Source organism: Xylocopa sonorina, chromosome 9 (genome assembly GCF_050948175.1).
Source record: "Xylocopa sonorina isolate GNS202 chromosome 9, iyXylSono1_principal, whole genome shotgun sequence".
In the NCBI taxonomy this organism is placed as follows: Eukaryota; Metazoa; Arthropoda; class Insecta; order Hymenoptera; family Apidae; genus Xylocopa; species Xylocopa sonorina.
In genome coordinates, this window is record NC_135201.1 from 10,173,990 (window position 1) to 10,193,611 (window position 19,622).

The following is a 19,622-nucleotide window of genomic DNA, read 5'->3' on the forward strand; positions in this document are numbered from 1 at the left end:
GTTTTTGTATTATAAAACATTATAAAATTACTTATTGTACAAAATTAAAAATAATTTTTTTCTGTAAAATATTATCGTACAAAGGAATATTAATACGAGTTACACAAATTTTTATTTTAATTTATACATAATATATATATATTTCTTTAGAATGTATGATACTAAATGTTTAGTATGTGCTTAGAATTTTAGATTTTCCGTTTGCATTACATCTGCATATTATTGTATATCTTTATGTATTTTTCAAGCTCTTAAATGTTTCGACAATATTACATAGCAATGGTAAATTTCTACTATTGTCATTTTCCTTCAGTCCCAAATTCTGCAGAAGTAGAGATCTATCGAGAGGTTGCTTTGATAGGTCACACTCTGAAACAGACATCTCTCTTTAACGACATTAATTTTTTATCACACACATATATTATGTTAAATGTGGAATACATTCTTGAATACCTGATACAAATACAGTGGAGCTGTACATGTAACCCATCCAGTCTAAATACTCCCGAATAAGTTCGTTTAGAAATATAATATCCAAAGATGGTTTCGGAAATTTTATTTTGCTCCCCTTATTCGAGTTGTCTAATAGTTTTATGACTTCTGTACGCATCTCAGCTTTTATGCGACCCAGTTCTCCACCAGCTTTAAGCGAGTCTCTGACTGCTGTAGAAAGAAATATGTATATATATTTTTCTACTTTTGATACAAGATCCATTAATGAATATATAGAAATTTCTATGGCAATGTAACGTTTATAATATAGGCAATTATATGTTATAGTATTAAGTGTTTTGTACAAAGATGAAAACTATGATAAATAACAGAATGTAACAGAAGTGAACATTACACAACAAAAGTACATATATATGCAATTATATATTGAAATGAAAAATTTAGTTAGAAACAACATTTTTAAACAATGTTACATTTAAAAAAGATTACACAAATATTTTTAATAAATAGATACCACTTATTAAGTCCTTTTCCGTTGCCATATTTTATCTTTATAATAGTAAACAAAACAATAAAGAAAATACATGAATATTTTCAGTGATTTAAATTTGCATCACTTGTATATATACAGTGATACATATTGTGTGTTTACATACACAGTATAATGTGTTGTTTAAAGCTATCTTCACAAGTGCATTGTCCCAAGCACCTATCAAAATAAAAGTCTGGATTTCAGTAAAATCATCAAATATAATATACATCATAACAATCTTATTTTTCAAGAAGAACCAACGCCACAAATTCAAATAAAATTTTTACACTATGCGACCTAATAAAACGATAAATAATTGATTATTATTAATCGATATTTAAAATTGATAAGGTAATAAGAAATTACTTTAACAAATTCCAAATTACGATATCAAATTCTATAAGTTTATAGTGTCAGCAGAGTATTTACAGTTTGATTACTCTGCAAAGTAATTTCTTGTAATAAATACAAGTATGATACGCGTATATCGATGCTCTGAAGAATCGTAGATTTCAAACGTTTATCGATACGAGAAAAGGGAAATTTCTATATTTCATTTTATTCGAATCAGCTTTCTGATTTCTCTGATTAACATTCGTAATTAACTCTCATAGAATACGTCTGTAAATCCGTATAAAATTCAAGTATGACGTTATAGTTTTTCTCGTGATAAATTTTCGAACGGACTTAATATATATGTATAGGTAGTAATTAGGGGCCGCGTGGCCTATTTTATCCCCCTTCTGCTTCTCAGTTCTCCACCGTCGTTTTTACTCGTCCTTGCTAAAGTAACGTCTTTCTGCTAGTTTGACGTTCATTAGATAAGCAAGTTTATTTCGTATACGAGTTCGGTTCAGTCTGACTAGGAAATTACACGACGTTATTGTTTATTTTTTCATCTGTATGCCTTGCGTACGCTTTCATCCTTTCAAATTTTCCATGAGTAAGTTATTTATTGATTTCGATATGATACTTTATTATAACATGCGTCAAGAGTATTCAGGATCACCGATGTACATGCAGAAAATCAGCGGAAATCACGTTTGATTTGGTAGCAATATCCTTCCTCCTTTGAAAGTTTACCGAATAAACACCAGCCAGCGAGTTTTAATACGCTCCTCGAGCTACGCTGCTATAAACAACAGCCAAAATATGTACTTTTCTTGCTTAATTGGAATCTATCATTTTTCCGTTCTGTTATCACAAGTAAGAATCTCAGATGATTATTAATTTCGATTACGCAACGGTTTTTTTATCGTTCTTAAAATTATGCTTCTCGATATACGCGTATGTACGTACGTACGTATGCAATTTATGTGTACATACGTATTGTGCGTGCGTGTACATGTATGTATACATATACGTATATATGTGTGAGTAAAGTAGCGGAATAAAAATTTTTGGTAAATAGGAGAGCATGAGAGAATTTTTAGATGAGACTGCAAACTTTAATCTGTGCTTAATGTGTGCGTATTTATATTACAGATGTTTCTATAGTCTTCCCGCAGTTATTGGTAATGCAAACACTCTTCCTTAATTCAAAGTCCATGAGATGGTATTTATTCTTGAGCTTTAATTTTAGCTGAGAATAGAAATGTGAAAAATGACAGGATATCCGCAAGCGGCATATAGCGTTGAATTTAACATCTTCTATGAATAAGTATGATTCGCGCATTGAATACTAATTTTAATTAGTTCGACGTTCAATGTAGATTGAATGTTCTCAATCTTGCCTTTTGGCGAGAAGATTAATTGGTATCGATGTTACAGAGTAAGACGAAATTGATTTAGCTCTGTGGTGATGCGGGGATGTGGATCTGTTTTGATCCTATAGGAAGCCGAGAAGGCTGGCGTGCTTCTACTTTGTTCTTCATATTTCTCTATTGGACATGCTTCGCTATTGATGGAAGTTTAACAAATGCAGCTGAATCTAATGTCCCTCGTGATACTGTTACATCGGAAGTATCGTTACCAGTCTCAACACACCACGAAAACGACGAATGTAGGAATGTGACCACTGATGATAGATCTAGTATGTATAAACTTAGCACAGTAATTTTATATAATACATTTTATATGCGCTTAAAGAAGGCTGAACATTCATACTTGTTTACAAACATTTTAATTCATTATTTTAAACATGAGAAACAATATCTATTCGTTTATACTATTGTAAACTTTGATACTGCATTATTGTTTTATTCCGTATCTTTGCTTCTTCGAATATATTCTTCCAAGTATAATCAATTTTCAATGAGCTACTGAGCATAGATTAGCGTGATCAAATATATTGTGAAAAAAGGAAACAATCTTTCCAGCTACTGGTGGTCTATCAGTGGTCAGTCAAGGATCTGGTTCTCCACATTCGCCGATAGTGCCTCCAAATTTTCTGTACGGAGTTCTTACCTGCCAACCATATCAAGGAATTTCTGTGAACCACATCTACTTTCAACTAGCAAATGCCTTTTTTCTATTGTCACACCTTGCACCAAGTGGCATACATGGTGTACTTTATTTAAGGTGCACTCTGCTCGTGGGCTGTGCCTTTCTTGCTTTGTGGGGCTGGACAATAGCTTGTTGGCTGGACGCTGCTCTTTGGAATGCTCTATTTGTTGCCATCAACTTCGTCCATGTATGCACGCTTCTTTACAAGCTCAGGCCTATCAAGTTTTCAAGGGAAGTTGAAGAGGTAAGCTAAGAATAGAATCGAAAGGAATGATTAACAGAGAATATTTTTAAATCCAATATTTTCTATTTTTATACAAGGAACAATTTACATAATAAATATTTAAATGAATTGTTCATTTTACATTCAAATGTTATATGATTGTTTAGTTATATATTAAATATGTATGGAGTTAATGTTGCTCCATATATAAACATAGATAATAGTAGAGATATATATATATAGATACTAGTAGATATGTCTGTCTACTTTTAAATGAATCATTTTTAATATGTACAATTTAAAAATACAATTTAAAATATTTCACCACACAATCTGTTACTTCAAATTTGATTGTGTTTTCACGATTGTATTTGATATTCTTATAGTAGTTCTCTTATAGATAATTACATTAGAATTTACATCACAGTAAATTGCTTGTATGTTTGGCTGCAGCATTTGCATTAGATTCGGAATCCTTGAGCATTTTTCTTTTGCACTTTTACCTACACACGCAACAGTACAATTTCCTGCAACATCTGATTTGTCTAATGCTTTTAATATTATATAATTTTATACTATACTTTTTGAAACAATATTATGTGAAATTGAATAGAGAACAAATTTTTCTATTACCAAGTAAGCTAGTTTAATATAAATTAAGAATAGTAATTTCAGAAAAATTATGAAATAATATATTAGGGAAATGATTCTTAAAATTTAATTTTCTTTCTTGATTATAATATATATTTTACAATTTTTATTTTATTTATACAATTCATTCTGCATTTCAATTAATTTTTCTGTTTAGCGATTATATTCATTATATTAATTTTATATTAAATCTTATTTGTTTTGTACAGGTATATATTGCAGTGTTCCAGCCATTAAGAGTATCACGTCATCAATTCAAGAAAGTACTGAATTGCATGAAGGTTATTCGGCAGTTGAAATATCAAGAAGTTTATGCCCAAGAAAAAGTGACCAAAGTTGATTCTTTATCTTTGGTACTGTCTGGAAAGTAAGTTTATGTTATGAATAGTAACAAAGTAAATTTATATTATAAAATCCTGATAACTGTGTAAAGGGTCAACCGGATCGTTGTAATTACACAGCATGCATTCGATCTATAGATCTAATAAATGGATGCATTCTTTCAGGTTAGTAGTTTCGCAAAATGGGAGAGCATTGCACATTGTCTTCCCACATCAGTTCCTGGATTCTCCAGAATGGTTTGGTGTTTCTACAGACGAGTACTTTCAGGTTTTTGTCTCATCTTTGTAACATATTGTATTCGTCTCTTATGTAATCGTGTTTGGATATAAGTTTCATGTATAATGATTTATATCTAACTTGTGTTTAAATTTATATAGGTATCAATAACAGCTATGGAAGAATCGAGGATATTATTATGGCATAGAGACAAGTTAAAATTAAGCATAATTAGTGATCAATTTCTGCAGGCAGTGTTTGATCACATTTTGGGAAGAGATGTAGTTAAAAAATTGATGCAGGTATTTGTACATTCGTCATAAAATTCCTATTATGATTCCACCTTCAACTGTTTACATTACTTGGAAATATTTGATCTGAAACGAAGTTTATTGTATCCCTAGGTTAGTGAAACAATGGCTGCTAGCAGTCACCAACAACAAAATGGTCAAGTAATTGGTTTAGGTGGTATCGGCGCCTTAGAAAATGATCCTGACACCAAACTCTTTGTTGTGAAAAAGACTGGTGACAGCCAAGGTATTACTGCTCTCATCAGTCGTCAACTTCAAGGTAAGTACTTTTTAATATTATGTTTTATTAACAGTATGGTATAATTCTTTTGTTACAATGGTTAATGAAGTGTTGTTTTTGTACAATTATTAATGAAACGTACAACTTTAAACAAACGTTAAATGAAATATTTATTTCTACAACACTACAATGTTCTTAATATTACGTGGAGAGGTAGTTATATGTTATTATTGCATTACTTTTAATTGTATGTTTATGTATATATATATGTAAAGGAACTTTTACCAGTTATTATACACTAAATATGATTAATTCTTTTGTTGGGATCGCTAAAATATCATTTTGTATTAACAATATTTAATTATTCCACTACTTTTTATTTATAGTCGGTATTTACTGATATATTCCAAAACTTAAGACAAACATTACATAAAATAACAATGAACTGCACATACATACACATGGGTACATATATGTATGTATAGTTGTATAATATAAATATAGAATAAGTTTATGTTTATATTCAGAATATGTATGTACATTGTTAAGGACGTAGCATTCCCTGTATAACATTTTCTAAAACCATTTCATTTCTTTCACTAACAAGTCTTCATATTCAGAGTATTCTCACTATCTTTATTATTATTATTGCTACTACTTCTTAACAATAAAATAGTTGCAAACAATTTTTTAAAGATATCTGTTACAGTGTAATTTAATTCTACATGCGTACAATATCATGAGAATTTATGTTTTTCACATTTATGCATGGGCATGTATCATATGTATGTACATTTTTATAATGGTTTAACTTTTCTTACACTAATTGTATGGGAAGGAAGTTTTACAAAATTCAGAATTATATATTTATTCAAATTATTAGATGGGAAAAATGGGTGGTTATATAACATATAATAAATATTTAGATGTGCGAGATATGGTAGTTGTTCGCATGATTATTGATGCATGCGCTTGCATGGGTAACAATTCTAGCAATGTAAATTTATATATTTGTTAGAACATAGAACATACACTTTTTATAATTTTGCATCAATTTTGATTTTGCGTTGGATAGAAGAGAGAATGCCGCTGCTGTACACGACTCAGGAAGTGCTGAACAACACTTTGCATCATATTAATCACCTATGTACACCTCCCTTACATCCTGTGCAACACAACAATGTTCAGTCTTCCTTATAATATTCCTGTGACACAAACTGTGCAACTACTTAGCACAAAATTTGTACGTGATATATGTTATGTTTCTGCAATGGATATCCATAAAGTTATTCAAATATCATCGGGTAACTTCATTTATTTTCTTCTGGTTATTATATTCAGGTGAGTTGTTTTTGTGTCTATGTACGTTTTTCGTTATATAGTCCGTTTACGTTAACAATATTAGTTGTACCGTCGTACTATCGTTATCAGACTTTATAAAGCAGAACAATTTATTTGATACTATACTTGATGTGCATCAATTTATAGGCTCTAGTTAACCCACTTATATCATTGGCGCATGTACGCGCACGATTTTTTCTGGTCACTATCACCAGAATGCTAGATATCTAATTAAAGAGACTTCCACTCTAGAAAACAAAAATTTTTCACTCTGATAGTAACGTATTATTATTATTTATATATTTATTTTATTTTTCACATATTTAGAATTTTATTACAGTCACGTCTGAATATACTCTTTGCATATTACAAATATATATTAAGATTTCGAGTATCTTAATTAACATCGGATAAAAGTAATAAGAAATCGTTCGTATTATCACGTTGCAGCAGCAGGAGATCCAAATGCATGGAGATTGGGAAGAATTGAAGAGACTGATCATGAAACACCTGTTTAATGAAATGAATATTAAATGAATGTCATCCTCGACAGTCAATATAAAGCAACACCGGTCTTTTTACATAACGTGAATTAACGATGAAGTATATTCATCGTTTCGGAAAATATGGGCATGGTGTGCTGTGCGTGGAACAATTAAACATTCTCTTGCCAATTAATAATTTTTCCCACTAGTCAAGCATGTTTAACAATGGAAAAAACAAAGGAAGATTTCATCGTTTATAGTATAACGGTTCCATTCTAGTTTATGTAAAGTGATATTTGACTCCATATTACTTTATGCTTCCAGCGTATCGTTGAACACCCCTGAAACTGGTTTAAATTATAATGTAGCTATTTATAATTGATATTATTTTTCTTGTTAACAAGGATACGTTTAGTATGAAACAAATAAGACTTTACATGTGTAATAGAATGGAGGTTGTTCATTCGCAGCGGCGTAACTTCTTTAATGAGAGATCTGTGATTCATTGGAACTGGTAAAGAAAAAAAAATTAGGGAGGCCTAAATACCTGATTGTTTCCCATACCCAGATATATATAGTGCCTTTTTACTTGCATTTCACTTATTCATTTTTTAAGGGAAAATATATACATTACTATTGTATACTAATTTACATATTCATTCAATATCTTTTAAGAAGGGTTGCTGACGGAAGTCTACATATTTTAGTGGACCTAGTTATCGCTCTTTCTTTTGTATCCCCTGTTATAAAATGGGACCATTTTAAGCTGGTCTTTACTAAATGGGCAACAGAAATGTAACTCGGTAGATATAGTACACGTTAGAATAAATTGTCGATATTATTTTCATCAGAAAATATCTACTTTGAATGCACAAATGTATATATTTTTAAAAGGTTTCGTTGAATCCCATAAAACGCGCAACATTTGAATTAGTTTCGAATATGATCAGCTTATAAGTTTGATACCTTATTATTTATATAATTTAGTGAACGTTACCAGTTGCATTACGATCATATTAAATTATAGTAATACTTGTAACCGAAGCCTTTGTCTAAAATTATCTTTCTTGAGAATATTGGTAAGATAATTTTAACAAAGTATTTCTTTGTCTTGTAAAATTGTCCATTAATTGTATCCCTACACTAATTTGTTAGTGTAATTAGAATTGTGTTATTATATTTATTAATTTCATTCTATTATTATGTAAATTTATTTAAATTTTAGTGCAATTATTTTAGTTTCCATTCATGTCGATCAGTCTCGTTACTAATCTATTAATGATTTCCGTCAGTAATGAATCATTTTCATGATCAAAACTATTGTTAAATGGTTTTGAGGGATTATTACGCGAATCATAGCATAATATCACTAGATAATGGCGTTCAGATTAGAGAAGCAGGAAGTTACGCCAGAAAGCGCTGGATGATAATACAATTGTAACGCGAGCTATATTAATAAAATAATATTTATATTGATATACATTGCCGATAGAGAAATAAATGCATATAACTTTTAATGTTTAATATCGTAAAATTATCGAAAATTGTTACAATAATATTATAATCACGATTATTATTTTTTTATTTAAATGAACGAGATTAACTTTACGTATTATTTATAAAAAAATGGTAATTATTAGAATCGATTGTTCTGAATGGAAACGAGCAAAGAAGAATTAATACGCACAGAGGAACGAAGAGAACATTAAAATAATTAAAATTTATTATTTTTAAATGTAAATAATGAAAGAGAGCGTTATGTACCGAAATTCAAAGTAAAAATCTCAGGTTTTGATGATTGAAGAAACAAAGAAAATTTTTAAAGACAGTTTTGTCTAGTTTTTAGTAAAATTCGTTAAAAAATTTAAAACATTGCTAATCGAATTCATGCCCCGTTAAGATTGTAATACATACTTTAAGAAGACTTTTTATATATAAAAATCATAGTTCTGAGCATATTCTATTCGAAATATTATAACTAGTTTAAAAGTTGGATAATAATTGTTCTAATACATATATCTGTAAAATATATTCTTAAATACCATTTCTTTTTTTCTTTTTTTTTTTTCTTTTGATAACAAAATATTGATTTCTTTGTTCTTCTGAAAAATCAAACCGTTTTTTACACCACGTTAAATCGAAAGAAGTATGAGCATTATACGACTTAATTTACTCTAATACTATTAATGTATGTATGAGAAGTGTAAATGGTTTGTTTCAATGAATGTAAATTACTCATTACTCATATTTGTTGTTTATTGTTTCAGATTGTTATCAGTATAGGTTGACCTTTTTTAGCGCATAGTTAGGTATTGCAAGGCAAAAGGGAGAAAAAGAAAAAAAACACGAACGAAATGAAAAAAATTTAAATGGCATTGAATACAATAATGAAAAATTTAATGATGAAAGAAATAAAGAAAGTTAGTTTTAGAAAAAAAGAACAAAAATACTTGTTATCCACTTCCATTTTCTCTTTTGATTTCATGGTATCATCTGAACATTCCCTTGCACGTTATCTATCTAAATTATCATTTATTTCTTTTATCTTTCGATGTAACATTATTTGTTTTTTATATACACAATGAAAACAATATTGGAAATGGAAATGAAGCTACAATGTGCTGTGATAGAATTGGCGCGTAATTGAATTTACCGCCAGCGCGTATTTCTCTGCGTCGATGCTGGGCATGCGCAGTCCTGCTGCGCAATGCGCCAACATTCAAATTCAATTTCATATTTAAAACGACCAGTTTTATTATTACGATTATAAAACCAATTTAAAACGGTTTTTCGTGTATTCCACTATATTATATTCGTTTTACAATCATTTTTACGTTATTAACACCGCTATCAGCGTTAAAATTAAGATTTTATTTCATTCAAGGGTCAGAAATTCAAATGAATGGAAACGCGCGTGTCGCTGTGGTCGACGATGCTGAATTTTATGGTACAGATGGGAATCCCAGCTTTCGATACGTTTTTGTGAGGGACAGTACCGATGTTGGTAAGATTTAAGCGGCTTAATACGTTTGTAAAACAATCGATAAGCGTGTAGGATTTAATTTTTTACTGATAAGAAACGTTTAACCTGTACCACTTGTAGAGCGCGTACACACAGTTTTGTATCCGAAGGCACGATAAAATCGTGCGGTTTTTACAATCATCGGTTCTTGGAAGTAATGAGTAAGTAAGATGCGAGATGACGAATGATAAGCGATAATTATACGGAACAATAATACGCAGAGAGTAACGCCAATGTCGCGCTGCGTTCCTGTGCTGCGTCGAATGGTTATTTAATATTGTACGGTTCTTATTAATTAACGAGACGCCTGGCAAAATGTCGACACTGGGAATGTACGAATTGACTCATCCCGAATTACTGTCAGAGTCTGAGCTTAAGGAGATATTGGAGAATGTAAGTGTGACAGGTTATGTTTGGTAACAATTTTCTGTTCGATTGAACCCTGTAAAATTTCGACTCCCTGTGAATTAAATCACTGATTGTATAATTGTAAATATGTTTATATATATATATATATATGGGAGTATTGTTATTGATCGTTTTTCTTGGTAATGTAAAATTTCATTCTCTTTGAAATATTTCGGGATGAAAATGAAGTACTGTTAAAAATAGACCTCTATCGAACAGCGTTGTATGTAATTTCTGCCTTGTATTGCAATGCGATGCTGCACTTCTATCATGACGAACTATGTTTTGATAAATTCAAGCGTTTCGAGTCTCGATTGAATGGTAGAATGTTTTAAATACGTCTTAGACTGTTATCGATATTTATTTTGCGTACCTTGGCAAATTTCTAATGAAAAATATTTTCTCTGTATGTACCTAGATTATTGAAATATCTTCGTTTGTTTATAGAGGTGCATAGACTTCGATAATTATAAAAGTTTATCTAAATCTGAATTAATAGATCTGTATAAACGAGTGGCATTGCCATTACCTCAGAGGCAATCTGAAAGTATCGATAATTTAGATACAAAGAAGTATACAGAGGCAATGCGTTTCGCTAACGAATCGCATAGAAATTCAGTTTCCTCGTAAGTGAAACCATTTATTTTTGTTTATTATAGGATGCGCACGTGAAATATTTTAATTACGATTGTTGTATGTGAAATAAATTAGGTTTGTGCGTTTAGCGTAAACATGTTCTAAGTAAATTACTAATCACTTAAGTAATAAGTTCTTGAAGGGATAATTATATTGTAGGATAAGTATTGTATTATGTACAGAAAATATTAGTCATTCGGGAACTTATAAGTACCTCTTCTTATCAATTATGATTTATAAATACAATTAAAAAGTTGCATTTTTTATAGGGACAACCCGACTAACACCGCAACAGATCTAAACGAAACCAGAGAGGCATCTGAATTTTCTTGCACGAGATCAAAGTCCCCTACAAACGAAGATACAGAAGCATCAAAGAAAATGCGATTACACAATTCGAATAATGTCACAAAATGCAACGGTATTGACAAACGTATTAATAATGAAAAAATTGATGTAGGTATATTGTTAAATACTTTGAAATACTTTCTTTTTCATACACCTGTTCCGTGCTATGTCTAACTTAATGAAACGTTACATTTCTATTTCTAAATAGGTATATAATATTAATAATAATATAATATGTTAATGGCAAACGAAGCATAAGAGATTATACTGTTTTCTGAGCTGCAATATCTACTGGATGATTCTTGTACAGTTTCTCTGTCCAAACGTCAGGAAAGTATCGAAATAGTTTTTAATTCAGATAGTTGAAGAAAATATCCATTGGCAATGTATGCTTGGTATTTTACCACCAACTAAACAATTAGTAATACTATTTTTAATTATATTTAATAAGTAGTTATATTAAATTTATTGTTGCTACACTCGCAACCATTTTAACTCTAGAATCATATCTAAAAAGAGAACCCTTACAAGAATTAGAAAGTAAATATTATAAAGATTGCAATTCGTATCAGCGTTATATACTAAAATAATATGCACAATAAATGTTTAAAAGAAAATAATAAAAAACTTGTCATATGTTTCAGGAAGCTCCAATGAAGAAAAGGCAAAAGATTACATGGCCATAATATTATGCTACAGTATATATTTAGAGTGTACAAAAAACATTTCTTTTTTTTTTTTTACTGGACATTTACTTCCATTACTAGCCGTGAATAAAGTAGTGTATAGATCTTCGCACATTTTGTACTGAATATTATGAGAACAATTTTGTAAAGTACGTTTATAGAACATGAATAATTATTTGATTATCATCTGAATTAAATGGAATCGTAAACGACCGTTTTCTGAACTCATGGTTCAACTAATAGTTTTGAGGTAACCATCGCATAAAAATGTGAAGGTTTCCCAAGGAACAATATAGGCTGTGACTACAGGCTGTGAAAGAAGAACAATGTGTGTGAAGGGCTTTTTACTTGTAGAGATGCCTCAGCTATATCGAGTAAAATGTTCATTTTACGTTTAATCTACAAACTCTGATTTTATTCAAGATTGTTTTACACGAGTTTAATGAGGAGTATGAAAGTAAAAATTATTGCGATCAAATTGTGATTTAATTAGGTTTAATATTCAATAATGGAAATCACTTAATTCTTGTAACTTTCTCGAGGATAGTTAATATTCTATGATACTTAATTATATGATGGTATCGACATGGAATTACCAGCTGAAAAATATAATTTACTATAGGATACTCTACAATTTAGAGCTGGGACTTTTAGAATTATATTTAATTCAACTACGGCAGCTTGTAATGTTAAGAGGTGCGTATAAATCCATTTTTATTTTGTTTCCATTATTTATAGCAATCAATTATTATTGTATTTAATTGTGTTTACAGATTTTTTTCTTCTTTTTGGAAAGCAAGTGATAAATCAACTTATACAAGGAGTATAAGAGCTACAACAGTGGACGAGAGATTTATTTCTCGATTAAAATGAACATTCTGCAAAATTTAAGCTTCAACGACGAATTAGAGTCAAGAATTAATGGACAATAACTCATGTTCCTGTGCTATTAAAATAATTTCTGCTATTGCAAAAAGGATTAAGGATTTCTGGAAGGCTGATGCTCAGACAGAACAAAGAAGAAGCTGGAACAATGATTTACTGGACGTTATATATTATTTTATATATTTATAATAAAAATTTTAGTTATACAAGATGTATTGTAAGTGGGTTTATAACAATTAATTTGTAAGAGCACTTTTGTAGTTTGTACATCATTAAAGTGGTTAAATAAACATTCAATTATTGTTAATTAATCGCTTTTCTTCTCTGTTACCCCGTTTTCCTCATCCAAAACCCCCCAAAACAGGACTTTTCAGTCGAGTTTCCAGTACTTTTCTTTGGATACCTCTTCTGTTATCATATTTGCCTGATACGAAGCCCGATTTTCGAATTTTCGGTCGCTAAAATTGTGAAAGTATCAGGAGAACATAACATCAGAGGAGGTATCGTGAATTCCAGGAATTCTCGATGACGTCATTTCCAAGAAGTGGCACTTAGAATACCTCCTTGTATATTATGTTCTCCTGATACAAAGTCGAATTTTCAAGTTTTTGATCGAAAAATCAGGGATTTACGTGACACGGAAATTCCAAGAATTCTTGATGACGTCATTTCCAAGAAGTGGCACTTTGGGATACCTCCTCTGACGTCATGTTCTCCTGATACATTGTCGATTTTCGAGGTTTCGATCGCTAAAATCGAGAAAGTATCAGGAGAACATGACGTCACAGGAGGTATCGACAATTCCAGGAATTCTCGATGACGTCAGTTCCAAGAAGTGGCGTTTAAGGATACCTCCTATGACGTCATGTTCTCCTGATACTTTCGCGATTTTCGAGGTTTCGATCGCTAAAATCGAGAAAGTATCAGGAGAACATGACGTCATAGGAGGTATCCCAAAGTGCCACTTCTTGGAAATGACGTCATCAAGAATTCCTGGAATTGTCGATACCTCCTGTGACGTCATGTTCTCCTGATACTTTCCCAATTTTTCGATCGAAAACCCTAATTTTTGACTTTGTATCAGGATAATATAAGTTATGAGGAGGTATCCTAAGACGCCACTTCTTGGAAATGACGTCATCGAGAATTCCTGGAATTTCCGATACCTCCTATGACGTCATGTTCTCCTGATACTTTTTCAATTTTAATGATCAAAACCCCGAAAATCGACTTTGTATCATACTTTATAGCATCTTGCGAAATGAACTCATTTAATTGGACACAGGACTGTCTTTTTACGAGTTTTTTCTCGTTCAAGGATTGGGATTGGTACTTATAGGATCGCTGGATAGGTTATTTATCGATTACACAATTAATTAATAATAATTAAACGTTTATTCAGTCTTTTTAATAATTTACAAACGTTACAAAGTAATCTTATGAACTAATAGGTATAAATAATTACCTTAAATCGATTTACAATACCTGTTATAACTATATTCTAAGTAAATTTACGATATACGTATATGAAAGTATCCTTACAATCTAATTGTTATAAATTATTGCTATAAATTAATTTACAATACAAGTTATAACTAAAACTTATGTAAATTATGTTGTAAACTACTGAAATATACAATAAATAACAATAAAACTAATAAAGCGTACAATAAATTACAATAAAACTTAAGTTTCGTGTAATACAAATAGTTATAAAATAATATTTCTTCTCTCTATCGATGCAATTAAATACTCTAAATTATATTTACATAAAAGGGTATAACAATTCTCCTAAAAATAATGAACACAGGTACAAAATTAATATATATTAAACATCTACTGTCTTCCTGACTTCGTTTCCACGTCTCTTCCCTTCCCTCTCCTTCACTCTCTCATCTTAATTACAGAGTTTTAGAGTACTGTTAATTAAATAAAGAAATTCATTAATTTTCATCGAATAGAAAGAGTTAGATAAATTATATCTCCCGCTTTAAAGGTAAGAGAGAGAAAGATATATAAGAAAGCTATAGGAAAGAGTGAGACAGATGTCACGGACCCTCTTCCAGAACCCCTGGCGCCATCTCTGTGAAAAGTGCTGAAACTGGTCGCACAGCGTTATCGACAGTGAAGTGAACTACTTACCGACTAGTGGCGCCATCTCTGTGGCGAACGCTGAAACTACTCGTCCAATAGTTTCAGCGTTCGCCACAGAGATGGCGCCACTAGTCGGTAAGTAGTTCACTTCACTGTCGATAACGCTGTGCGACCAGTTTCAGCACTTTTCACAGAGATGGCGAGGCTAGTCACTTAGCAGCTTCTTTAGCTGTCGATAACTCTGCACAAATTTGACGACTTTTTCCATAGATGAGGAGACATGTCACTTCGCAGTTTTCTTAAATGTCGATAATTCTGCGCGACTTTTTTCAAATATTCCTAATAATAATTGCTGTGCTTTTAGTTCAATATTTCTTACTTCTGCGGTAGAATTAAACAAATATCATTGTAGAGAATATAATAATTTGCTCAGAGACAATATAAAATTACAGTAATTACCACACATTGTTCTATTCTTTCTTCCTCTTCTTTTCTGTTCCTGTGTCTTCTTATCTTCTTTCTACTCTTAAGCAGACCATCAATTAGAAGAGATTCCTGGTATTTCGTTAATTAATCAAAGTCCTTCTTCGTTTTTCTCTTTGCAGGTGAATCTGTAACAGAAAAAGCGGTGTTAACGGAATATCAGAGCAATAATCGATGAGATAGAAAAGCGAATTGCGAGAGCATTCCAGAGAGGAGCATTATGGCTGTTTAGTATTCTTCTCGCTGTGTGCTCGCATGACGGAAACGTTACACTTACAACTGCGACTAATACTATATGGAATTACGCAACAGTGAAAGCACAACGGCTTTGAAGCTGGAAAAATTATTGACCGAATTGATCGAATTTTACTAAATTACTTTAGCGTTAATATACAATCATATATTTAATGTTCATTTTACTTTGCACAGTTTGTTTCAATCAATTCATCAGCAAGGCATTGTAACATTTGATATCGATCACTTTTACCACATCCAATTATTCATTTTTTCCAGTTTATCTTGCTTTATATTAATAGATGCTTCAATTTTATTAATTTAATCAATATATATCAATTAGATCGATCTTTGTGAAACACCACTTTGCCAAGAACCATCAAATTGTTACAAAAAACCGTAAGAAGAAACTGTGAAGCTGATATTGCCTGCAAGAAGAAGAATCGTACGACTACGAATCGTCTCCCTGATCTTAAATAACGTGTTCTAATCTTAATTAACGTAACATCTTCCATTCGATTGGATGGATAGTGTTTGAAAAACTGACCAAAACATTTTCATGCCTGTCACAGAACTAAATATAAAAAACGAGAGCGAAACTTTTGCTGCTGTGCGTCACGTACGCACCGTCGTAGCTGCTTGCGATGCATCGGGGGCTACGACGAGCATCGATTCACTACGAGCCACAACCCTGCGCCCACCTATAAATACGTTTCTCATTTGAAACCGTGCAGTCAGTTTCTTTCTTAACTTTCATTCAATCGTTGGATTACCCGAGGCTCAATTCGACATGGCTATTAAGGTGAGAAAGGACCCAAAAGGATCCTAAAAAGGGCACTAAATTCCAGGACCACGAGAATCAAACTTAGCATTTAATTGGCATCCATTCGCGTATCGCCAAAGGTTCTTCTACTAAATCACGTAGTCTTTTTTCTCACGAGAATCATACTTAGCATTTAATCGAGACGTTCAATGTATATACTAGTTACTCCACTAATGATATCCATCTGTGTATCATCAAAGTTTCTTCTTTCTTTTCTTCACACTTATGATCAGACGCAAGTTCTACATTTATACTTATTTAGAAGATCTTTAAATTAGAGTAAAAATAGTGTAATCTACCTATTAATCTTCTAATCACACGTATGAACAACATTATTTTCCAACACTGGCTGTGCTATGATAAATAGTGCGAGAGAAAAGGGTTTTGAGGCACCAGAGAGCAAGATCCAACCGCGTTCTACCTAAAAATAACAATAGCATTCATATAAAAACAGGAATAACATTAAAATAAAACGCGTACCATATCAATCTCGCTCAGGAGTTCACATCCTCGCATCTAACGCAGAGTAATCTTACCAATGAGCCCATTAGTAGACTCAAGACGAATCATCCTCCCTTCCTTTCCTTCTATCCCTTCTCTACTCACTCTCAGAGCGACCTGAAATAACGTGTCTCAATTCAGTCATCCGCATTGTGTGTAACAGAGCATCGTTTTACAGTTTTACATTACAATAAACCTAATTTATCCATTAAATTCTTGTACAATTATAATCTTAACACTTCTATTCCAGCAAACAATCATCCGTACCGTATCAATCTCGCTCTAAGGCAGGGTAATCTTACCAATAAGCCCACTAGTAGACCCAAGACGAATCATCCTCCCTTCCTTTCCTTCTATCCCTTCTCTAGCCACTCTCAGAGCGACCTGAAACAACGTACTTAAACTCAGTCATCCGCATCGTGCGTAACAGAGCATCGTTTCATAAATTTATACTGTAATAAACCTAATCTATCCATTAATAGCTTTCAAGACACCAGAGAGCAAGATCCAACCGCGTTCTACCTAAAAATAACAATAACACTCATATAAAAACAAGAATAAGATTAAAATAAACCATATACCATATCAATATCGCTTAGGAGTTTACATCTTCGCATCTAACGCAGAGTAATCTTACCAATGAGCCCACTAGTAGATCCAAGACGAATCTTCCTCCCTTCCTTTCCTTCTATCCCTCCTCTACCCACTCTCACATCGACCTGAAACAGCGCGCTTCAATTCAGTCATCCGCATCGTGTGTAACAGAGCATTATTTCACAATTCTACATTACAATAAACCTAATCTATCCATTCAATTCTTGTACAATTACAATCTTAACACTTCCATCTGTTCTATTCCAGCAAACGATCATCGTGCTAGCGATCTGCATGATAGCAAGCTGCAAGGGTGGCGCTATTCCTCTGCCAGCGGTACCATTGGCGGCCAAACTTGCGCCAGTCGATCCAAGACTTAATTACGACCCTCATCCGCAATACACCTACGCATACGACGTGCAGGACAGTTTAACTGGAGATTCGAAGAGCCAGCAAGAGACCAGAAACGGTGACATCGTCAGTGGTAGCTACAGCTTCATCGAGGCTGACGGCACCAGGAGAATCGTCGAATACACGGCAGATCCGTTGAATGGGTTCAATGCAGTCGTTCACAGGGAACCAGTGGCGGTTATCAAGCCTGTGGTGAAGGTTGCACCGCTGGCGTTTCATCCTTAGGGGGCTCTGAGGCTCGTTGTTTGCTCTGTTGCTTCTTAATCACACATTTATCCGCTGGGTTGAACGCAGAAGGTGAACAGGATCGTCCTAATGGCAGATGGAATTCGTTTCGTTCATTTAATCGAATTTTCTGCATCGAATCATGCTTTCATATAGCCGTATTATCATGCAAGAGGGACACTATTGAATTTATAATAATATAGAGAAAGATTATGGGATGTATAAAGTAACGAATAGCTGAGAAGGAATAATATTTTTGTATTCGTTGAGATTATTGCTTCAGAAGGATTTTGAACGATCCAAGTTATACATTTTGATGGGCTGCTCCAGGGAACGTTGATATTTTTTTATTATCGCTTGTAATAGGAAATGAAATATGCATTCGCTGTTTTATACTACTTGCTATTACCTAGTCATGCCATATTGTACATATTGTAATCGTTTTGTAATGTGAAACAGTTTTATTAAACTATTTTGTAAAATATGTAATTTTTCGATTGTTACTACCTTCTTTACCAGTTATCCTTTTTTTACATTATGTATGTTAATTAAACTAGATATATACAATTTCTCTTTTTTGTGTATTAACACATTAATAAATTAAATTTCTGTATGTTTAAATAAACATATCTTCGTAGAAAATGTAATGAAATAGAAAATATTCGTTTCTGATAACTGACAATCTTCTGCAAGAAGTTATTTTGATGTTTTATATTATTAATTTTGAAATCTGTATGCTATATCAATATTTTCATGTTCTTGTAATTAAAAATATTTTTTTTTATCAGCAGCTATTTAATGTATGCAGAAAGATGAAAATTGTGTTGCAATATGTTTGAAGTAATATTTTTAAATGATAGAACTAGAAATTAAAACATACTTCATATTATTCTCATTTCACGATGCATTTAATTGAAATTATTGTTTGTAAAATTGAAATCACGAAAATAATTATCTATTTTAAAAATGTAGAATCTTTAATTCTGACTTCTTTAACGTTATACCTTTAACTCGTGAAGATTAATCTGACTTCGATACTGATTTCTTCTTTGT

General features: G+C 31.9%; 4 protein-coding genes across 7 annotated transcripts; 3 read left to right on the plus strand and 1 right to left on the minus strand.

Moving 5' to 3' along the window:
- Nucleotides 1–174: 174 nt before the first annotated feature.
- On the minus strand, nt 175–1,097 carry LOC143426951 (centrosomal protein 20). 2 transcript variants are annotated; one of them, XM_076900706.1, is made up of 3 exons: nt 968–1,097; nt 454–663; nt 175–369 (listed from the first exon to the last, which is right to left on the minus strand). In XM_076900706.1, the coding sequence occupies exons 1-3, from the start codon at nt 993–995 to the stop codon at nt 233–235; spliced, it is 375 nt and encodes a 124-aa protein (XP_076756821.1). In that variant the 5' UTR covers nt 996–1,097; the 3' UTR covers nt 175–232. The 2 variants fall into 2 exon arrangements, with proteins under 2 accessions (XP_076756821.1, XP_076756820.1); XM_076900705.1 differs by having other exon boundaries at nt 175–384.
- A 664-nt stretch (nt 1,098–1,761) lies between these two features.
- Nucleotides 1,762–7,794, plus strand: LOC143426867 (popeye domain-containing protein 3). Of its 3 annotated transcripts, none has more exons than XM_076900568.1 (9): nt 1,762–1,928; nt 2,471–2,645; nt 2,756–3,017; nt 3,304–3,674; nt 4,514–4,671; nt 4,811–4,913; nt 5,024–5,164; nt 5,267–5,432; nt 7,188–7,794. In XM_076900568.1, the coding sequence occupies exons 3-9, from the start codon at nt 2,795–2,797 to the stop codon at nt 7,250–7,252; spliced, it is 1,227 nt and encodes a 408-aa protein (XP_076756683.1). In that variant the 5' UTR covers nt 1,762–1,928; nt 2,471–2,645; nt 2,756–2,794; the 3' UTR covers nt 7,253–7,794. The 3 variants fall into 3 exon arrangements, with proteins under 3 accessions (XP_076756683.1, XP_076756682.1, XP_076756681.1); XM_076900567.1 differs by having other exon boundaries at nt 1,763–1,928; nt 7,185–7,794; XM_076900566.1 differs by lacking the exon at nt 7,188–7,794 and adding an exon at nt 6,469–6,728 and having other exon boundaries at nt 1,764–1,928.
- Nucleotides 7,795–10,258: 2,464 nt separating this feature from the next.
- On the plus strand, nt 10,259–12,715 carry LOC143426876 (uncharacterized). Its single transcript, XM_076900591.1, has 5 exons — nt 10,259–10,402; nt 10,463–10,634; nt 11,097–11,275; nt 11,555–11,741; nt 12,278–12,715. The coding sequence occupies exons 2-5, from the start codon at nt 10,557–10,559 to the stop codon at nt 12,317–12,319; spliced, it is 486 nt and encodes a 161-aa protein (XP_076756706.1). The 5' UTR covers nt 10,259–10,402; nt 10,463–10,556; the 3' UTR covers nt 12,320–12,715.
- Nucleotides 12,716–17,978: 5,263 nt separating this feature from the next.
- Nucleotides 17,979–18,575, plus strand: Cpr4 (cuticular protein 4). The gene is made up of 2 exons (XM_076901160.1): nt 17,979–17,990; nt 18,105–18,575. The coding sequence occupies exons 1-2, from the start codon at nt 17,979–17,981 to the stop codon at nt 18,567–18,569; spliced, it is 477 nt and encodes a 158-aa protein (XP_076757275.1). The 3' UTR covers nt 18,570–18,575.
- The last annotated feature ends 1,047 nt before the right edge of the window (nt 18,576–19,622 follow it).

Excerpts from the sequence above, each read along its gene's own strand:
- LOC143426876 (XM_076900591.1), top strand. The coding sequence starts at position 10,557 with ATGTCGACACTGGGAATGTACGAATTGACTCATCCCGAATTACTGTCA. Across the intron at positions 11,276-11,554 it reads CATAGAAATTCAGTTTCCTC|GGACAACCCGACTAACACCG; the intron begins GTAAGTGAAACC and ends CATTTTTTATAG. Across the intron at positions 11,742-12,277 it reads TTAATAATGAAAAAATTGAT|GAAGCTCCAATGAAGAAAAG; the intron begins GTAGGTATATTG and ends CATATGTTTCAG.
- LOC143426951 (XM_076900705.1), bottom strand. The coding sequence starts at position 995 with ATGGCAACGGAAAAGGACTTAATAAGTG. Across the intron at positions 664-967 it reads GGAAAAGGACTTAATAAGTG|CAGTCAGAGACTCGCTTAAA; the intron begins GTATCTATTTAT and ends TTCTTTCTACAG. Across the intron at positions 385-453 it reads CTCCACTGTATTTGTATCAG|AGATGTCTGTTTCAGAGTGT; the intron begins GTATTCAAGAAT and ends GTCGTTAAAGAG.
- LOC143426867 (XM_076900566.1), top strand. The coding sequence starts at position 2,795 with ATGTGGATCTGTTTTGATCCTATAGGAAGCCGAGAAGGCTGGCGTGCT. Across the intron at positions 3,018-3,303 it reads GACCACTGATGATAGATCTA|CTACTGGTGGTCTATCAGTG; the intron begins GTATGTATAAAC and ends CAATCTTTCCAG. Across the intron at positions 4,914-5,023 it reads CTACAGACGAGTACTTTCAG|GTATCAATAACAGCTATGGA; the intron begins GTTTTTGTCTCA and ends AAATTTATATAG.